A 20,342-nucleotide genomic window follows, 5' to 3' on the forward strand; every position below is an offset into this window, starting at 1 on the left:
TGATCCCAAAACCAGACAAGGATCCCAACAAAAAAGAGAACTACAGACCAATATCCTTGATGAACACAGATGCAAAAATTCTCGCCAAAATACTAGCCAATAGGATTCAACAGTACATTAAAAGGATTATTCACCACGACCAAGTGGGATTTATTCCAGGGCTGCAAGGTTGGTTCATCATCCGCAAATCAATCAATGTGATACAACACATTAATAAAAGAAAGAACAAGAACCATATGATACTCTCCATAGATGCTGAAAAAGCATTTGACAAAGTACAGCATCCCTTCCTGATCAAAACTCTTCAAAGTGTAGGGATAGAGGGCACATACCTCAATATTATCAAAGCCATCTATGAAAAACCCACCGAAAATATCATTCTCAATGGAGAAAAACTGAAAGCTTTGCCGCTAAGGTCAGGAACACGGCAGGGATGTCCGTTATCACCACTGTATTCAACATAGTACTAGAAGTCCTAGCCTCAGCAATCAGACAACAAAAGGAAATTAAAGGCATCCAAATCGGCAAAGAAGAAGTCAAGCTATCACTCTTTGCAGATGATATGATACTATATGTGGAAAACCCAAAAGACTCCACTCCAAAACTGCTAGAACTTGTACAGGAATTCAGTAAAGTGTCAGGATATAAAATCAATGCACAGAAATCAGTTGCATTTCTCTACACCAACAACAAGACAGAAGAAAGAGAAATTAAGGAGTCCATCCTATTTACAATTGCACCCAAAACTATAAGATACCTAGGAATAAACCTAACCAAAGAGACTAAGAATCTATACTCAGAAAACTATAAAGTACTCATGAAAGAAATTGAGGAAGACACAAAGAAATGGAAAAATGTTCCATGCTCCTGGATTGGAAGAATAAATATTGTGCAAATGTCTATGCTACCTAAAGCAATCTACACATTTAATGCAATTCCTATCAAAGTACCATCCATTTTTTTCAAAGAAATGGAACAAATAATCCTAAAATTTATATGGAACCAGAAAAGACCTCGAATAGCCAAAGGAATATTGAAAAAGAAAGCCAAAGTAGGTGGCATCACAATTCCGGACTTCAAGCTCTATTACAAAGCTGTCATCATCAAGACAGCATGGTACTGGCACAAAAACAGACACATAGATCAATGGAACAGAATAGAGAGCCCAGAAATGGACCCTCAACTCTATGGTCAACTCATCTTCGACAAAGCAGGAAAGAATGTCCAATGGAACAAAGACAGCCTCTTCAATAAATGGTGTTGGGAAAATTGGACAGCCACATGCAGAAAAATGAAATTGGATCATTTCCTTACACCACACACGAAAATAGACTCAAAATGGATGAAGGATCTCAATGTGAGAAAGGAATCCATCAAAATCCTCGAGGAGAACACAGGCAGCAACCTCTTCGACGTCAGCCGCAGCAACATCTTCCTAGGAACATCACCAAAGGCAAGGGAAGCAAGGGCAAAAATGAACTTTTGGGATTTTATCAAGATCAAAAGCTTTTGCACAGCAAAGGACACAGTTAACAAAACCAAAAGACAACTGACAGAATGGGAGAAGATATTTGCAAATGACATATCAGATAAAGGGCTAGTGTCCAAAATCTATAAAGAATTTAGCAAACTCAACACCCAAAGAACAAATAATCCAATCAAGAAATGGGCAGAGGACATGAACAGACATTTCTGCAAAGAAGACATCCAGATGGCCAACAGACACATGAAAAAGTGCTCCATATCACTCGGCATCAGGGAAATACAAATCAAAACCACCATGAGATATCACCTCACACCAGTCAGAATGGCTAAAATTAACAAGTCAGGAAATGACAGATGCTGGCGAGGATGCGGAGAAAGGGGAACCCTCCTACACTGTTGGTGGGAATGCAAGCTGGTGCAACCACTCTGGAAAACAGCATGGAGGTTCCTCAAAATGTTGAAAATAGAACTACCCTATGACCCAGCAATTGCACTGCTGGGTATTTACCCTAAAGATACAAACGTAGTGATCCGAAGGGGCACGTGCACCCGAATGTTTATAGCAGCAATGTCTACAATAGCCAAACTATGGAAAGAACCTAGATGTCCATCTACAGACGAATGGATAAAGAAGATGTGGTATATATACACAATGGAATACTATGCAGCCATCAAAAGAAATGAAATCTTGCCATTTGCGACGACGTGGATGGAACTAGAGGGTATCATGCTTAGCGAAATAAGTCAATCGGAGAAAGACAACTATCATATGATCTCCCTGATATGAGGGAGAGGGAGATGCAACATGGGGGTTAAGGGAGGTAGGAGAAGAATAAATGAAACAAGATGGGATTGGGAGGGCGACAAACCATAAGTGACTCTTAATCTCACAAAACAAACTGAGGGTTGATGGGGGGAGGGGGTTGGGAGAGGGGGGTGGGGTTATGGATATTGGGGAGGGTATGTGCTATGGTGAGTGCTGTGAAGTGTGTAAACCTGGCGATTCACAGACCTGTACCCCTGGGGATAAAAATAAATGTTTATAAAGCTGTAAAAAAAATAAAGAAAAAGAAAAAAGAAAGGATGAATACCCAAGTTTTGTAGCAACATGGACAGGACTGGAAGAGATTATGCTGAGTGAAATAAGTCAAGCAGAGAGAGTCAATTATCATATGGTTTCACTTATTTGTGGAGCATAACAAATAGCATGGAGGACAAGGGGAGATGGAGAGGAGAAGGGAGTTGAGGGTAATTGGAACGGGAGGTGAACCATGAGAGACTATGGACTCTGAAAAACGATCTGAGAATTTTAAAGGGGTGGGGGGTGGGAGGTTGGGGGCACCAGGTGGTGGGTATTGTAGAGGGCACGGATTGCATGGAGCACTGGGTGTGGTGCAAAAATAATGAATACTGTTATGCTGAAAAAATTAAAAATTAATAAAAAAAAAGAAAAATAGTTAAAAGTCTTCTGCACATCAGAGGAAACAGTCAACAAAACAAAGAGGCAACCCACAGAATGGGAGAAGGTATCTTCAAATGACACTACAGATAAATGGCTGATATCCAAGATCTATAAAGAACTTTTCAAACTCAACACCCAAAAAACAAATAATCCAGTCAAAAGATGGTCAGAAGACATGAACAGACACTTCTCCACACATGAAAAAATATTCCTCATGATTAGCCATCAGGAAATTTCAAATGAAAACCACATTGGGATAACACCTTACACCAGTTAGAATGGCAAAAATTGACAAGGCAAAGAATAACAAATGTTGGTGAGGATGTGGAGAAAGAGGAACTCTCTTACACTGTTGGTAGGAATGAAAGTTGGTGCAGCCACTTTGGAAAACAGTTTGAAGGTTCCTCAAAAAAATTTAAAATAGAGCTACCCTATGATCCAGTGATTGCACTACTGTATTTACCCCAAAGATACTGATGCAGTGAAAAGAAGAGCCACATGCACCCCAATGTTCATAGTAGCAATGTCCACAATAGACAAACTGTGGAAATAGCTGAGATGCCCTTCAACATACAAATGGATAAAGAAGATGTCGTCCATATACACAATGGAATATTACTCAGCCATCAGAAAGGGTGAATACCCAACATTTGCATCAACATGAATGGGAATGGAGGTGTTTATTCTAAGTGAACTAAGTCAAGCAGAGAAAGTCAATTATCATATGGTTTCTCTTATTTGTGGAACATAAGGAATAGCATGGAGAACATTAGGAGAAGGAAGGGAAAAATTAAGAGGGGAGGTATTAGGGGGAAATGAACCAGGAGAGACTGTGGACTCCAAGAAACAAACTGAGGGTTTTAGAGGGCAGAGAGGTAGGAGGATGGGTTGGCCCAGTGATAGGTATTAAGGAGGGCACATATTGCATGGAGCACTGGGCGTTATACACCGACAATGAACCTTGGAACGCTACATCAAAAACTAATGAGGTACTCTATGGTGACTAATAGAATATAATAAAAAATTTAAAAAAAAAAGATGTCCTTTGGCCTATATTCTCTAAAAGCTCCTCTGTAACATCTAGACATTATTAACCTGAAATCTGACCCTCAGGCTGAGCTCCAGTACAAGTTAATAGGCCCTTTTCACAGGATGACTGGGGATGTGTTTGAGTCTGCTCTGTCATGCCCTGGAGTGGGTAGCCTTCCAAGAACTGCTTTGCTATTTGTTTTGGTTCCCTGATGCTCAGCAATATAAGTGCTCCTGGTCTCAGAGCCAGGTGTTTAAGTGGTGTTCCCTTTGTGGAATACATGAGTCTGCTGGCTTCTGCATAAGCTCTTGGGAGCCCAGGGCTGGGGCAGGCCTATCAGTTTCAGCAGGAACACCAAGGAGCTTGGGGCCAGGGTAGGCCTGCAAGCTTCAGCAGGGCCATGGGGGAGCCTGGGTCCAGGCAGGCCTGCTGGCTTCAGTGGAACTGTGGAGGTAACCAAGGCATGAGAGTCCTGTTGGCTTTGGCATGGTTGTGGGAGCATGTGGAAGCAGGCCAACCCAGCCAGCTTCAGCAGGGCTTCAAGGGAGCCCAGGGTCAGTTGCAAGCCCACTGGCTGCAGCAGGGTGACGAGGGAACCCTGGGCCAGAGTGAGCATGTGAGTTGCAGCAGTACTAAAGGTGTGCCTGGGTGGGGAGCAGTTCCACTGGCTTCAGGGGGCCTGTGAGGGATCACAAGGGTAGAGCACATCTGCAGACTTTATATATTTCATCAGGGCTGGGCAAAAAACTTGGCTGTGGGACACTAACAAAGTAGATCAAGAACAAAAATTGCCACCAGCAAATGCATTCTTCCTTGGTGAAACTCCATCCAGAGCCCCACATCTCTGGTGGATTCTTTAAGATTAGGTAATGAATCTTTTTTGTGTATGGTCTAGGTGCTTTGGTTTATTCTGTCTTTCTTTCTGTTTCTTTCTTTATTTCTTCCTTTCTTTCTTTATTTATTTCTTTCTTTCTTTCCTTCTTTCTTTCTTTCTTTCTTTTTAGAGAGGGAGAGAATCTTAAGCAGGCTCCACACCCAGCACAGAGCCTGACTCAAGACTTGATCGCACAATCCTGAGATCAGACCTGAGCCAAAATAAGAGTCTGATGCTGAACTAACTGAGCCACCCAGATGCCCCTATGGGCTTTTCAAACTAGTACTTCTCTGCTGAATCCCAGGGTGAGCGAGCATGAGGGAGCCCTTTAAGAGCAGACTTTCCATTCCCCCTAGCCTTTTAGGTCTCTAGGAAATATGTCTTGTTGGTTTTCAGAGCCAGAAATTTCGGGGACTCATTTCTCCAGGGTATGCCCCCAAAGTGGGGGTGCCCGATGTGGGGTATGACCCCCTCACTCCTCAGGAGAATCTCTGTATTTGTGAGATTTCCCCCTTATTGTGGGTTGCACTGTTGTGGTGCGGATTTTGGTGAGATGCAATTCTTCCTCTCCTCTCTCAATGTGGCCCTTTTATTCTCTGTTGTGGAGAAGCTTTTCTGCTAGTTTTCAGGTCTTTTTCACAGGGAATTGATTCATGTGTAGCTGTAGATTTGGTGTGTTTATGGGAGGAGGTCAGTTCAGGATCTTCCTATGCCACCATCTTGAATTACTTTTCAATGTGTTCTATGTCATGTTTAAGAAATACTTCTTTGCTCCAGAGCCACAAATTTATTCTGCTATAGGGTCTTCAACAATTATATACATTTGCAATTCTCATTTATGTTTTTAATCTACTTGGAATTGGGTTTTGTGAGGTCAAATTTCATAATTTTTACATATGAATAACTATTTGTCCCAGCACTATTTACTGAAAAGTCCATCCTTCTCTCTATGATATGCAGTGTCTACTCTGTCATGAATCTGTTTTCTATGTGTTATATGTGTGAGATAGATCTAACAAAAGTTGTGCAGGATGTGTATTCTCTTCCATTGAAAAGCTTGTTATTCCTGTGTTAACACATTGTAGTTCCTATAGATTTATTATAGCACATGGTTTATAATGTATGTTTTGATGATCTTGAAAATGGTATGTTTTCAAATTAAAATTTCAAACTGCTTGTTGTTGGAGTATAGAGATACTATTGACTTCCACATACTCATTTTGCACCCAGCAACTTAGCTAAACTATTTTTATTAATTCCAAAGATTTGTCATTGTTACCTTTATTTTATACAAGCAATTGTGTTTAAATAACTACTGCTTTCTTTACCTTTAATCCTTTGACTTTTTATTTCTTCTTACTTTACTGCTCTTGCTAGGATATCTTCTATTTACTGTAATTTAATTGGTAGTATTTGGAACACTTTTTTTTCCTTATCTTAAAAGGAAAGTATTTTTACTATTATATATAATTTTACCAGTTTTTTGTTCTAGGGTTTTTTTTTTCATTTTTATACCCACTTATCAGATTGTGTAAATTTGTTCTTATTCCTAGTCTACAGATAGGTTTTCTTTTGTTTAAATTTTATAAATGAGCATTGAATTTTATCAAAAGCCCTTCCTACAACTAAACTGTTTCTAGATTCTTTGAGATGCTGTTATGACTTTTTTCTCTAATTAATTAATGTGGGTAACAATAATAATTGATGTCTAATATTAAACCAATTCTATTTTCCTGAATGATTTAAATTGATAGTGATGATCTTTTCTTACACTTTGCTGTATTTGACTTGCAAATGTTTTGTTTAGAATTTTTTCATCTATACTCATTAATAATATTTACCTGAAACTTATTTTTCCTACCTTCTTTGTCATGTTTTGGAATTGAGGCTATCCTACCCTTAATATGACTAAAGAGATATAAAGTGTTGTTTCTACTCACACTAACACATCTGACACCAAATGTGTGGGTTTTCCACATCAAACAATTCTCAAATTCTCTGCAGACATCAAGTGTCCTACAAGTCAAATAAATTCTGATACTAACTACATGGAGTTAGTGCAGACCCCATAGTTGAGAATTCAGTCTTTCAAGACTGACCACACTCTGTTCAGATGCCAGTTTTAGGTAGTGGATCCCCAGGTTACTTACACTCTTATTCAACTTGATTACAAATTGGGGTTCCCACACCCATCTTCTCAGGTTTGATAATTTGCTAAAGACTCATGGAAACCAGGGAAAACACTTCACTATTACTGGTTTATTATGAATGATACAATTTAGGGGCAGCCAAATGGAAGAAGTGATTCGAGCAATGCATGGGGGAAGACACCCAGAGCTTCCATGCCCTTTTTGGTGTGTTATCTTCCCATAACCTCAATGTGCTCAATAATGTAAAAGCTCATCATCAAATCTTCTTCAAGGGTTTCTATAGAGCTTAGACTCCATCCCCTCCTCTTCCTGGAGTTTGGTGGGTTGGGCCAAGAGTTCAAAAGCTGATCATCAAGTCTTGTTTGAGTCTCAATAAAGCTTAATCTTCAGCTCCTTCTTCTTTTCCTGGAGATTGGTGGATTGGGCCAAAAGTTCAAACCCTCAAATTATAACAGCACTGTAGCTGGTCTTAAGGGCTAACTTAAAGTTAACACACTCTTTGCTTGCTTGCTGACTGACTAAAGGTCCTTGATGTGTAATAGAACTAATTTACTTTCTTTGAGATTTGCAGACCACTGGCCTTTGGGAATAAAGGACCAAAATGTCCCCAGGCCACAAAGGACAGCAAGTCTGTTTGAAGCTCTCTGAGCTTTCTGATTAGCCAAGGAATCTTTTAGCAAAATGTTTTTCATTTTTAAGGTCACACAAATGACTTTACTGACCTACCTTTGCACATCTGTAGACCTTGCCTTTCTTTCCAGAAAGAACAGAGTACCCTTGAACAACCCATGGGTACCAAGGATCCAGATCTTCTTGCACAACTCCCCTGGTCACCAAGGAGCTAGAACTTTTTGCACAATCTCTGAGCATTGAGATAACTCTGTAGTTGATATCATTGAGTCTACATGTAATCAAGAAATGTCACAGGGTGCCTGGGTGGCTCAGTCAGTTAAGTGTCTACCTTGGGCTCAAGTCATGATCCCAGGATCCTGGGATTGAATCCTGCATCAGGCTCCCTGCTCAGTGGAGGGTCTGCTTCTTCCTCTACTCCTCTGATCTCTCTCTCTTTCTGACAAATAAATAATTAAGATGTAAAAAAAAATGTTACAGGGGCACCTGGGTGGCTCAGTGGGTTAAGCCTCTGCCTTCAGCTCAGGTCATGATCTCAGGGTCCTGGGATCGAGCCCCACATCGGGCTCTGCTCGGCAGGGGGCCTGCTTCTCCCTTCTCTCTGCCTGCCTCTCTGTCTACTTGTGATCTCTCTCTCTCTCTGTCAAATAAATAAATAAAAATTAAAAAAAAATGTTATAGACGACAGCACTCTCTTAACTGATTTAAAAATCTCTGGGACAGGCAGAAACCTGGGAGTTGGCCTTAGTCAAGAGTCTGCCTTTTCCCCATGTGGCCAGCCTCCTGAGGAAAACTAGTGTTCCTTTCCAATCAAAGTTCATTTCTTGAGTACTTGTCTTTTGAGTGATCTGCAGCCAAAGGAGTTTCTGGTGACCAGCCCCTCTTGCAGCTATCTAAGGGCCCCACCTTAAGTCACCTTATTAGCATAAACTTGAATGTGTTTAAAAGGGCTCATTATGAATAACAAAAAATATTCCTATCACTCAGGGAATTCCAAGTTTTAGGAGCTCTGTGTCAGGAATAGAGGATGAGGATCAAATATATTTCTGATTATACTATGAGAATATAGTTCTCAAATTATATATATTTTTCCTCAAATGTTTGTTAGAACTGTCCAGTAAAATTGATCTATGGTATTTGTGGTGGGGGTGGGGAGGACAATTTAAACAACAGATTTAATATCTCTAATTGTTATAAAACTATTTAGATATTCTGTTTCTAGTTTATTCCATTTCAATAAGTTGTATATTTTTAAGAATTTATTCATGCCATCTAAATTTTCAAATTTTAGCATAAACGCATTATCTTATTATCTTTTAATGTTTTGCATCTGTAACTATTACACTTCTTCATTCCTATAATTATTTCTTTGTTTCTTTTATGTATCTTGCCAGAGCTTGATCATATTAGTCTTTTCAACAATCTTTGACTTTGCTGATAATCTATGTATTTAGTTCATTTTATTAATTTCAACTATCTTTAATTTTTCCTTTCTTCTACTTTGGCTTTATTCTGTTGCTCTTTTTCTAACTTCTTAAATTGAATGGTTAGTTCATTAAATTTTAACCTTCCTTTTTTTCTAATATAAGCATTTAAGGATATAAAATTTGCTCTAACAATTTCCTTAAATATGTTTCACAATTTTTATGTGTAACACTGTTATCATTATCAAAACCTAAATATCTTCTATTATCCATTATTATCTTCTTTTACCAATGAGTTATTTAGAATTATGTTTCTTTTTTTTTCAAAGATTTTATTTATTTATTTGACAGAGAGAGAGACAGCGAGAGAGGGAACATGAGCAAGAGTAGTGGGAGAGGGAGAAGTAGGGTTCCCACTGAACAGGGATCCTGATGTGGGGCTCAATCCGAGGACCCTGGGATTATGATCTGAGTTGAAGGCAGATGCTTAACAACTGAGCCACCCAGGCACCTGAATTATGTTTCTTGATTTCTAAATTCATGAGGAATTTTCTAGCATACATGGAATTATAGTTTTAAAAATATATTACAAATATTAACTAAAGTTTGTTGGTGCTAGAGAATATGGCTTATATGGTATCAATGCTTTAAAAATTACCAATATGTGATCATTTTTAAGAAATATTCCATGTGGTATTGAAAAGAATGCATACTCAGCAATTATATATATCTATATATTGCATATTTATATATGTATATATATGTAATTACAGATGTGTGTATAAATATATACACATATATATTAAATATGTAAAAACATACATACACACACATATACAGGTAGACATATATATATGTATATATATATATACACACTGTTTTTTATATAGGTGTAGATATAGATGCAGGTATAAATAAATTGATATGTATATCTTTTTTATTTTTATGTTTTTAAAGATTTTATTTATTTATTTGACAGAGATCACAAGTAGGTGGAGAGGCAGGCAGAGAGAGAGAGGAGGAAGCAGGCTCCCTGCTGAGCAGAGAGCCTCATGCGGGGCTTGATCCCAGGACCTTGGGATCATGACCTGAGCTAAAGGCAGAGGCTTTAACCCACTGAGCCACCCAGGTGCCCCGATATGTATATCTTTTTGCATATAATTGTCAATTATGTTGATCAAAATTTTCATATTATTACTCATATTTTACTTCCTTGTTCTATTTTATTATGAGGTAAGTTAAAATCACTCACAGTCAAGATAGGTTTATTATTCTTTGTATTTGTCAATGTCTGTTGTAAATATTTTGATAGAATTTTAAAAAGTTTACCCTATTTCATCTATTTTAAATTTTACAATTCTTCCTTATTTTCACATTTCTGAAACCAATATGTATCTGATAATTGATGGTGTCTACAATAATAATTAGCTACATTCTTTTAATTTAACACATATCTCTGTATCCTACAATTTATCTAACTCTTGATCTGATGAAATATGATGTGTCATTACTGTAAGCTGAAGCTTCTTTCAGTATAAAGTGATCTTTATGTTCAATAATGCTTTTGTTTATCTTTTGTTTGCTAGGACCATAGCTATACAATATTCTTGTTGGTTAACATTTGTTTGGGATATATTTTTTCCTTATGTTGTATATATGTATCTTGTAATTAGTCTTAAAATTTAATCTGAGATTCTTTGTTTTTTTTTAATTACATGGAATATTGAGTCATTTTTTATTGTAATACTGATATTTTTGGATTTTCCACATCTTATTTTATGCTTTTTAATTGTTTTTTTTTTTCAGTTTCTTTTTTGTTGTTGTTTCTTTTAAGTTATTATCCATGTTTCTCTTTGCATTTTGTCACTCTACTAGGAAGTTAAATTCTCTATATTTATTTCTTTCATTGCTATACTGGAGAATTTTAAAGCTAATCTTGACTTTAAAGATTAGTCATTAAAAATAAAAAGATAATAAGGAAAATAAAAAGATTAGTCATTATCTTTACCATTCACCTGAAAGATATGAGGACCTTAGAGCACCATAATTTTATGGCCCACTACTGATATATTTGAATTTTGTCACATATGTTAGATTTGTCTCTCTTTTAAACACACAAGATATTGTTGTTATCACTGTTATTGTGGTTGTTGTTTTATAAAATTATTATATATTTTGATTTATCAGTATATTTATAACTTCTTTAATTCTCATTTCTTATTGTTTCTTAGACATTCTCTCTGGGCTTATTTTACTTATGCTGGAAGAACATTCTTTACATTTTCCTTTATATGGATCTTTTAGAAACAAACTTATTTTTTGTTTGTTAAAAATATGTTTATTCTGATTTTCAGATTTCTTTGCTAGATATAATATACTGAGTTGATGGATTTTGTTTGTTTCATTGTTCTCTCAGCACAACAAAGATATAAATCCATTCTTACCTTGTGTTTGAAAAGTTAGCTAGAGGGAGGCAAGATGATGGAGGTGTAGTCCCCTGAATTTAAATATTTTGAACACCCAAAAAATCAGACTGAGGTGTACGAATATATATCTGGATCTCTACAAGAAGAAAAGTGACCACTTTTTGCAAGGTAGAACATGCAGAGTCATGACTCTGAGGGGAGATATTGGAAAATAAACAGAAGGGGGAGAGAGCTTCTGCAAACTGGTCCTAGAAAGTGATATAACACTGGAGCTTAAAATCAGAACCATTAGAAATCTTCTCTAATGAGAGACATCCCTCTCTTAAAGGGGCTCTGGAAATGAAAAGGCAGAATTCTAGATAGGGCATTGTGGTCTTGGGATATGAAGGGTCATAGAACATAAGGTGCTTCCTGGGCCAGCAGAGTGCCCCAGCAGTGGAGCCAGGAAGCAGGTTATGGTCAGTGAACCCAGTGAATACATGGTCAGATTGCCATAAACCAAGAGCTGGGCCTGTCAGTAACCACTCTTCCTGAGCAGCTTGAAAAATCTGGAAACTGTGCCTGACCAGATAAAAACTCATAGGGTGGTAGCAGCCTGGAAAGGGCTTTAGAGCAGCACCCAGACATGATACAGAAGCCACAAGCCTGTGGCCACTCAGTTTTAGAATCACAAAGGACAGTAGCACTCCCGGTTCCCTGGGACTACCTTTTAGAGGGTTGCAGTGTGCAGGCACCATGGGAGGCTGCAGTTTTCCCTTGGGCATACAGAAGTGGAGACTCTTTGTCCTAGAGGGTTTATTAAAGAGAGAAGACTGATTTTTCTGCTCTGAGCCAGATTATGGGTACAGCCATTTTTGCTCTGATCCTCTGAAGAAGCATGGGAAACATCCAGGGAAAAAAGGCCACACAGAAGACTAGTTTCCACTGAGCCCAACCCCCTGACAGGGGGTAGGGCAACTCCAGCCAGGCATGGTTATCTGAGACACAGCACACAAGCCCCTCCCCCAGAAGACAGGCTGGAAGAACAGGTGAATGACAACCCCATGGATTCCATAAGACTTTAAATCCCAACACCAAGGGAAAGCCTCATGATTTGTTTATTTTTCAGATAAAATCTCCTTTATCTTTTTTCTTTTTCTTTTGCTTTTTCTGTTTTGTTTTTTTTTTAAATTTTTCCTCATTTCAACTAGATGTTTATTGTATCAACTTATATTTCATAGTCACTTTTTAACTTGTATTTTTTCACAGTTATATTTTTTATAGATACATGCCTCATTTTAGTCCTTTTGTCACTCAATTTTACCTTTATGTATATGTAGGTTTTATTTTCCTTGTAATTTTGGGATGTGGCATACTCTAACACAGAGACCAAAATACACCCAGGAACAACTGGAACACCCTGCTTTGTTCACATTGAGAGATTATAGTCCCCATTCACCTCCTCCTTTTCTTCCTTTTCATTTTTCTATTTTCATTTTTTAATTTTATTCTTGTGCTTCATTTTGACTTTGTTTTTCAATGGTGGCTTCTGACCACTCCAGATTTTGCCAGGGTGCATCTTGCTTGGGTCATGGTTGACATTCTGGACTCTGCGCATTAACTCAACCATCCCTTGACAGAATGACTAGGAGGAGGAACTCTCAACAAAGAAAGAATCAGAGACTATGTTCTGTGCCACAAAACTAATGGATATGGATATAAGCAAGATGTCAGAAATAGAATTCAGGATAGCAATCATAAAGTCAAAGCCAGGCTTGAAAAAAAAAGAATTAGTGACAATATAGAATCTCTAAGGGCAGAAATTAAATCTAAAAAGGCTAAACTAAGAATGCTATGAATGAGATATAGTCTAAAATGGATACTCTAACAGCCAGGGGAAATGAAGAGAGACTAAGTAATTGAGAATATAAGCTGATGGAAAGGAAAGAAGTTGAGGAAAACAGAGATAGGCAGTTAGTGGCACATGAAAAAAAAGTTTGGAAAGATTAATGATGCCATGAAATGTCCAATGTCAGAATTATTGGCATCCCTCAAGGGGTGGAGAGAGAGAGAGAGAGGAGTAGAAGGTATGTTTGAGAAAATTATAGCTAAGAACTTCCTAAATAAGGGGGAGAAAACAAGCATTTGAGTCCAAGAGGCAGAGTGGACCCCTCCCCCAATCAATAAAAAGTAGATCAACACTCTGACATATAATCCTGAAACTTGCAAATCTTACAGCCAAGGAAACTATCCTAGAAACAACTAGAGAGAGGAGATTCCTTACATATGGAGGGAGAAACATCAGAATAACATCAGACCTGTCCACAGAAACCTGGCACGCTGGAAAGGTTTGGGAAGACATATTTGGGGTACTAAATGAGAAGAACATGCAGCCAGAAATACTTTATCTAGCAAGGCTCTCATTCAGAATGGATGGAGAGATAAATAGCTTCTAGCACAGGCAGAAACTGAAAGAATATGTGACCACAAAGCCAGTCCTACAAGAAATATTAAGGAAGATTCTCTAAGTGAAGAAAGACCCCAAGAGTCCCATAAATCAGAGAGAAACAGACAATCTACAGAAACAGGGACTTTGCAGGGAATACAATGGCACTAAATTAATCTTTCAGTAGTTACTCTGAATGTAAATGGGCTGAATGCTCCCATCAAAAGATACAGGGTTTCAGATTACATAAAAAACAAGACCAATCCATATGCTTTCTACAAGAGATTCATTTTGAAACTAATGACACCTCCAGATGCAAAGTGAGGGGATGGAGAACAATTTACCACACTAATGAACCTCAAAAGAAAGCTGGGATAGCAATCTTCATATCAGACGAATTAGATTTTAAAACAAAGACCATAGAAAGAGATGTAGAGGGATACTATATCATACTTGAAGTGTCTATCCAACAAGATCTAACAATTATAAATATCTATCCCTTCAACATGGGAGCACCCAATTATATAAACCAATTCATAACCAAAATAAAGAAACATATGGATAATAATACATTAATAATAGGAGACTTTAGCACTCCACTCTCAGCAATGGAGAGATCATCTAGGCAGAAGATCAACAAAGAAACAAGATTTTTTTTTAAAGATTTCATTTATTTATTAATCAGAGAGAGAGAGAGAGAGAGAGAGAGAGAGGAAGAGCACAAGCAGGGGGATTGGCAGGCAGAGGGAGGAAAAAGTCTCCCCACTGAACATGGAGCCTGAACATGGACTCAAACCCAGGACCCTGAGATCATGACTTGAGCTGAAGGGAGCTGTTTAACTGACTGAGCTACTCGGGTTTCCCAAAACAAGAGCTTTGAATGACACATTGGACCAGGTGAACTTTGTAGATATATACAGAACATTTATCCTAAAACAAAAGGATATTCATTCTTCTTGAGTGCACATGGAAGTTTCTCCACAATAGACCACATACTGGGTCATAAATAAGGTCTCAACCAGCACCAAAAGATTGATATTATTACTTGTATATTTTTAGACCACAATGCTTTGAAACTGGGACTCAACCACAAGAAAAAAAAATGGAAGGAACTCAAATGCTTGGAAGCTAAAGAGCATATTGCTAAAGAATGATTGGGTCAACTGGGAAATTAAAGAACTTAAACAGTTCATTGAAAGTAATGAGAATGAAAACATACCAGTTCAAAATCTGTGGGATACTTCAAAGGCAGTCCTAAGAGGGAAATGCATAGCCATCCAAGCCTCTCGCAAAAAATTAGAAAAATCCCAAATGCACAAGCTAATCTTAAACCTAAAGGACCTGGAGAAAGAACAGCAAATAAAGCCTAAACCAAACAGGAGAAGAAAATAATAAAAATTACAGCAGAAATCAATGAAATAGAAACAAGAAAATAGTAGAACAGATTAATGAAACTAGAAGCTGGTACTTTGAAAGAATTAATTAGATCAGTAAACCTCTGGCCAGACATATCCTAAAGAAAAGAGAAAGGACCCAGATTAATAAAATTGTGAATGGAAGGGGAGAGATCACAACTATTACCAAGAAAATAGAAACTTTAGAAATTATTACCAGCAGGGTGGCTCAGTCAGTTTGGGATATGCCTTTGGCTCATTTCATGATCCCAGAGTCCTGGGATTGAGTCCTGTATTGGGCTTCTAGCTTAGCAGGGAGCCTGCTCTCCCACTGCCTGCTGCTCCCTCTGCTTGTGCTCTTTCTCTGTCTCTCTGACAAATAAATAAATGAAATTAAAAAAGAAATTATTACCAGCAACTATATGCCAACATATTAAGCAATCTGGTAGAAATGGATGCATTCCTAGAAACTTATAAACTACCAAGACTGAAATAGGAAGAAACAGACAATCTGAACAGACCAATAACCAAAAAGGAAATTGAAGCAGTAATCCAAACCCCCCAAAAAAACAAGAGTCCAGGATCATATGGCTTCCCAGGGCAATGCTACCAAACATTTAAAGAAGAAATAAGAGCTATATCTATTCTATTGAAGCTGTTTCAAAAAATAGAAATGGAAGGAATACTTCCAAACTCGTTCTATGAAGCCAGCATTACCCTGGTCCCCAAACCAGACAAAGACCCCAACAAAACAAGGATTACAGACCAATCTCCCTGATGAATGTGGATGTTCAAATACTCAACAAGATTCTAGCTAATAGGATCCAACAGTGCATTTAAAAGATTATTCACTATGACCAGGTGGGATTTATTTCTGGGATGTAAATGTGGTTCAACATTTACAAATCAAGCAACATGATAGAGCACATTAATAAAATACAAGAACCATATGATCCTCTCAACTGATGTAGAAAAAGCATTTGACCAAACACTACATACTTTCCTGATTAAAACTCTTCAAAGTATAAGAATAGAGGGAACATACCTCAATATAATAAAAGCAATCTATGAAAGTCCACAGTCAATATCATTCTCAATGGAGAAAAACTGGGAACTTTCCCCTTAAGGTCAGGAAAATTACAGGGATGCCCACTCTCACCATTACTGTTTACCTTAGTACTAGAAGTCCTAGCCTCAGCAATCAGAAAATAAAAAGAAATAAAAGGCATTCCAGTTGGCAAAGAAGAAGTCAAACTCTCTCTCTTCACAGATGACATGATATTTTATGTGGAATACCCAAAAGACTCCACCCTGAAATCACTCGAAGTCATACAGCAACGTGGCAGAATACAAAATCAATGCACAGAAATCAGTTGCATTTCTATACACTAACAATGTACTGAAGAAAGAGAGATTAAGGAACTGATTCCATTTATAACAGCACCAAAAACCATAAGGAATAACCCAGAAATAAACCTAATCCAAAGAGCTAGAGGAGCTATACTTTAGAAGTACAGAACACTTATGAAAGAAATTGAAGAAGACACAAAAAGATGGAAAAATATTCCATGCTCATGGATTGGGAGAATAAACATTGTTAAAATGTCTATCCTGCTCAGAGCAATCTACACTTTCAATGAAATCCCTATCAAAATACCATTGACAATTTTCACAGAGCTGGAAGAAACAATCCTAAAATTTGTATGGAACCAGAAAAGACCCCAAATAACCAGAGGAATGTTGAAAAAGAAAAGCAAAGCTGGGGACATCACAATGTCTGACCTCAAGCTATATTACAAAGTTTTGATCACCAAGTCACCAAGAGAGTGTGGCATTGGTACAAAAACAGACATGGACCAGAACAGAGAGCCCTAAAATGGACCCTCATCTCTATGGTCAACTAATCTTTTATAAACCAGTAAAGAATATCCAATGCGGGGGAAACAGTCTCTTCAATAAATGGTGCTGGGAAAATTAGACAGCTACATGCAGAAGAATGAAACTAGACCATTCTCTTATACCATACACAAAGATAAACTCAAAACAGATGAAAGACCTAAATATGAGAGACAAATCCATAAAATCCTAGAGGAGAACATAGGCAGTAATCTCTTTGACATCAGCCACAGTGACTTTTTTCAAGACACATCCTTAAAGGCAAGGAAAACAAAAGCAAAAATGAACTTTTGGGACTTCATCAAGTTAAAAAGCTTCTTCACAGCAAAGGAAACAACCAACCAATCTAAGAAGCAACTCATGGAATGGGAGAAGATATTTGTAAATGACATTATGGATAAAGGGGATAAATGGCTGGTATACAAGGTCTATAAAGAACTTCTCAAACTCAGCAACCAAAAAACAAACAATTCAGTCAAGAAATGGGCAGAAGACATGAAGAGACACTTCTCCAAAGAAGACATACAAATGGCTAAGAAACACATGAGAAATGTTCAACATCACTAGCCATCAGGGAAATACAAATCAAAACTACAATGAGATATCACCTCACACCTGTCAGAATGGCTAATTTCAACAGCACAAGAAATAACATGTGTTGGTGAGAATGTGCAGAAAGGGGAACCCTCTCATACTGTTGGTGGGAATAAAAGCTAGTACAGTCACTCTGTAATACAGTATGAGGGTTCCTCAAAACAATAAATATAGAACTACCTTATAATCCAGCAATTTCCCTACTAGGTATTTATACAAAGAACAAAAAAATACTGATTCAAAGGGATACATGTACCTTGATGTCTATAGCAGCATTTTCAATAATAGCTAAGTTACAGAAAGAGCCCAAGTGTCCATGGACTAATGAACAGATAAGGAAGAGGTGGTATATAAATGCAATGGGATATTACTCAGCCATAAAAATGAATGAAATCTTTCCACTTACAATGATACAGATGGAACTGGAGAATATTATGATAAGCAAGACGAGTCAGTCAGAGAAAAAAAAATACCATATGATTTTACTCATATGTGGAATTTAAGAAAAAAACCGTGAATACAGGGGGAAGAAAAATAAATGGCAAACCGAAAAACAGACTCTGAACTATAGATAACAAACTGAGGGTTACTGAAGGGGAGGTGGATGGGATAGGAGTTAAATGGGTGATGGGTATTAAGGAAGGCACTTGTGATGAGCACTGGGTGTTATATGAAAGTAATGAATCAGTAGATTCTACATCTGAAATGAATGTTACACTGTGTATCAACTAACTGGAGTTTAAATAAAAACTTGAAAGATGAAAAAAAGGAAAATAAGCTCAATATGATTTCATTTTTTTAAAGTTATAGTATTTGTTCTGTCTCTTTTTATGTTATTTAACTAGTGAATTTTTCTGTGTGTACTTGAGGAAAATATGTATTCTCTTTTTTTTTGGATGGAATGTTTTACATATATACATTTGAACTGTGCATTCTGAAGTATGCTTCAAGTAATAAATGTTCTTTTTGACTTTGCAACTGGATAATGAAGTTTGTTGAAAATTTAAAAAATAAATTTAAAATATTAATTGAATATATAATTTAGGGAAGAATAATTTACATGAAATAAATTTTTCTTTTAATATAGTTAAGACTGTTTGAACTCATTAAATTAAAGGAAATAGAGTAAAAAATTAAGGATTCTATGATTCTTAGGGAGCATTAGTGTGGCAGAAACTGACTGCTAGATACCTCAACCAAATATTACCCAGATTCTGTTCATTCTACTGCCTAAATATCTTTCTTATCTTTTACACTGACTCAGTACTGACCTTCAAAATGTTCTAACTGGTCTCCTTGTTTCTAGTCCTCCTTTCTCCAGCTAATTCTTCACACTGCTTCCATAATTATCATTTAAAAGAAAATATAACAAGAAAAAACTGAAATCCTCTTACTCCCCTTCTTAAAATTCTTTGACTCTCCATTGCATCTAGGATAAGATCCAATCCACTTAGCTTTGCATTGAAGGCTTCTATTATTTTTTTTCTTTTTTTAAAGTTTTGTATTGTTAACATACACTGTTACATTAGTTTCAGATATACAATATAGTGATTCAATATCTCTATTCATTATTCTATACTCACAAGTGTAGCTACCAGCTGTCACCATGCAACGTTATTACAGTATATCATTGACTATACTCCCTAAGCTGTACCTTTTATTTCCATGACTTATTCATTCTATGACTGGAAGCCTACATATCCCACTCCCCTTCTCCCATTTTGCCCAATCTCCTATCCCTTTTCCCCTTGCCAACCATCAGTTTGTGACCTTGGTTTTTGCTTTCTCCTCTCTAGGCCTTTGGGTCCCCATTTATAGCAAGAGGGAGATTTGATCATATATTTTACAAAGGTTTGGCTTGAGGACACTGCACATTTATGATTCCATAACTATCAGGTGTGTTTGTGAGTGTATGTATATACGCTTGAATTTGGATGTGACTCTGTTCCTTGGGCTTCAGTTAACTTATAAATGAGGATTTTAATCTAGATAATCTCTTTAAGGTCCATCTGGTTTTTAAATGTCATAATCCAATGTAGCCCAAGCCTTTTTCCAAAATCAGATCCTAGGTTTTCTCCTCATATGTTTTTTTGGGGGTATTTTTATTGTTCTCCTAATGTTTTCTTATAGTTCAAGGATGCTCTCCCTCTTGCAACTACCAGAAAAAAGCACAAAAACTTTCAGGTCTTACCTCAGAACTTGGGAGTAGAGTTCCCCTCTGGCAACACTCCTCTCAGTTCCAAAGAGCTATAAAAAAAAAGCCAGCTGTTTGGAACTTTCTTCCACTACTAATAGTTTTTATTTTTTTTCAGTTGTCTTGAGAAACTAAATTCTTCTCCAAATAAACTCCTGTTAGGTTTATATTAAATGTGATTTAAGTGGAAAATTATCACCCTATCATGCTGGGAAAATCTCTCCAATCTTTCCAGGGAAGAAATACTTTCAGTAACCAGGGCCTCTCCCAGAATCTTCAAGGCAAGAATCTCACCTTGAGGTGGCACTCAGAGATAAACGGCTATGGAGTGAGCACATAATTATCTCCAGCCTTCTTG

At 37.2% G+C, this 20,342-nt stretch overlaps 1 protein-coding gene across 1 annotated transcript in view; it reads left to right on the plus strand.

Moving 5' to 3' along the window:
* Nucleotides 1–4,377: 4,377 nt before the first annotated feature.
* ITIH6 (inter-alpha-trypsin inhibitor heavy chain family member 6) overlaps nucleotides 4,378–20,342 on the plus strand; it is a 55,920-nt gene continuing 39,955 nt past the window's right edge. The window contains 1 exon segment of the mRNA XM_053447824.1: nucleotides 4,378–4,593. Coding sequence (XP_053303799.1) covers nucleotides 4,378–4,593 — 216 coding nt within the window.

Source organism: Lutra lutra, chromosome X (genome assembly GCF_902655055.1).
Source record: "Lutra lutra chromosome X, mLutLut1.2, whole genome shotgun sequence".
NCBI lineage: Eukaryota > Metazoa > Chordata > Mammalia > Carnivora > Mustelidae > Lutra > Lutra lutra.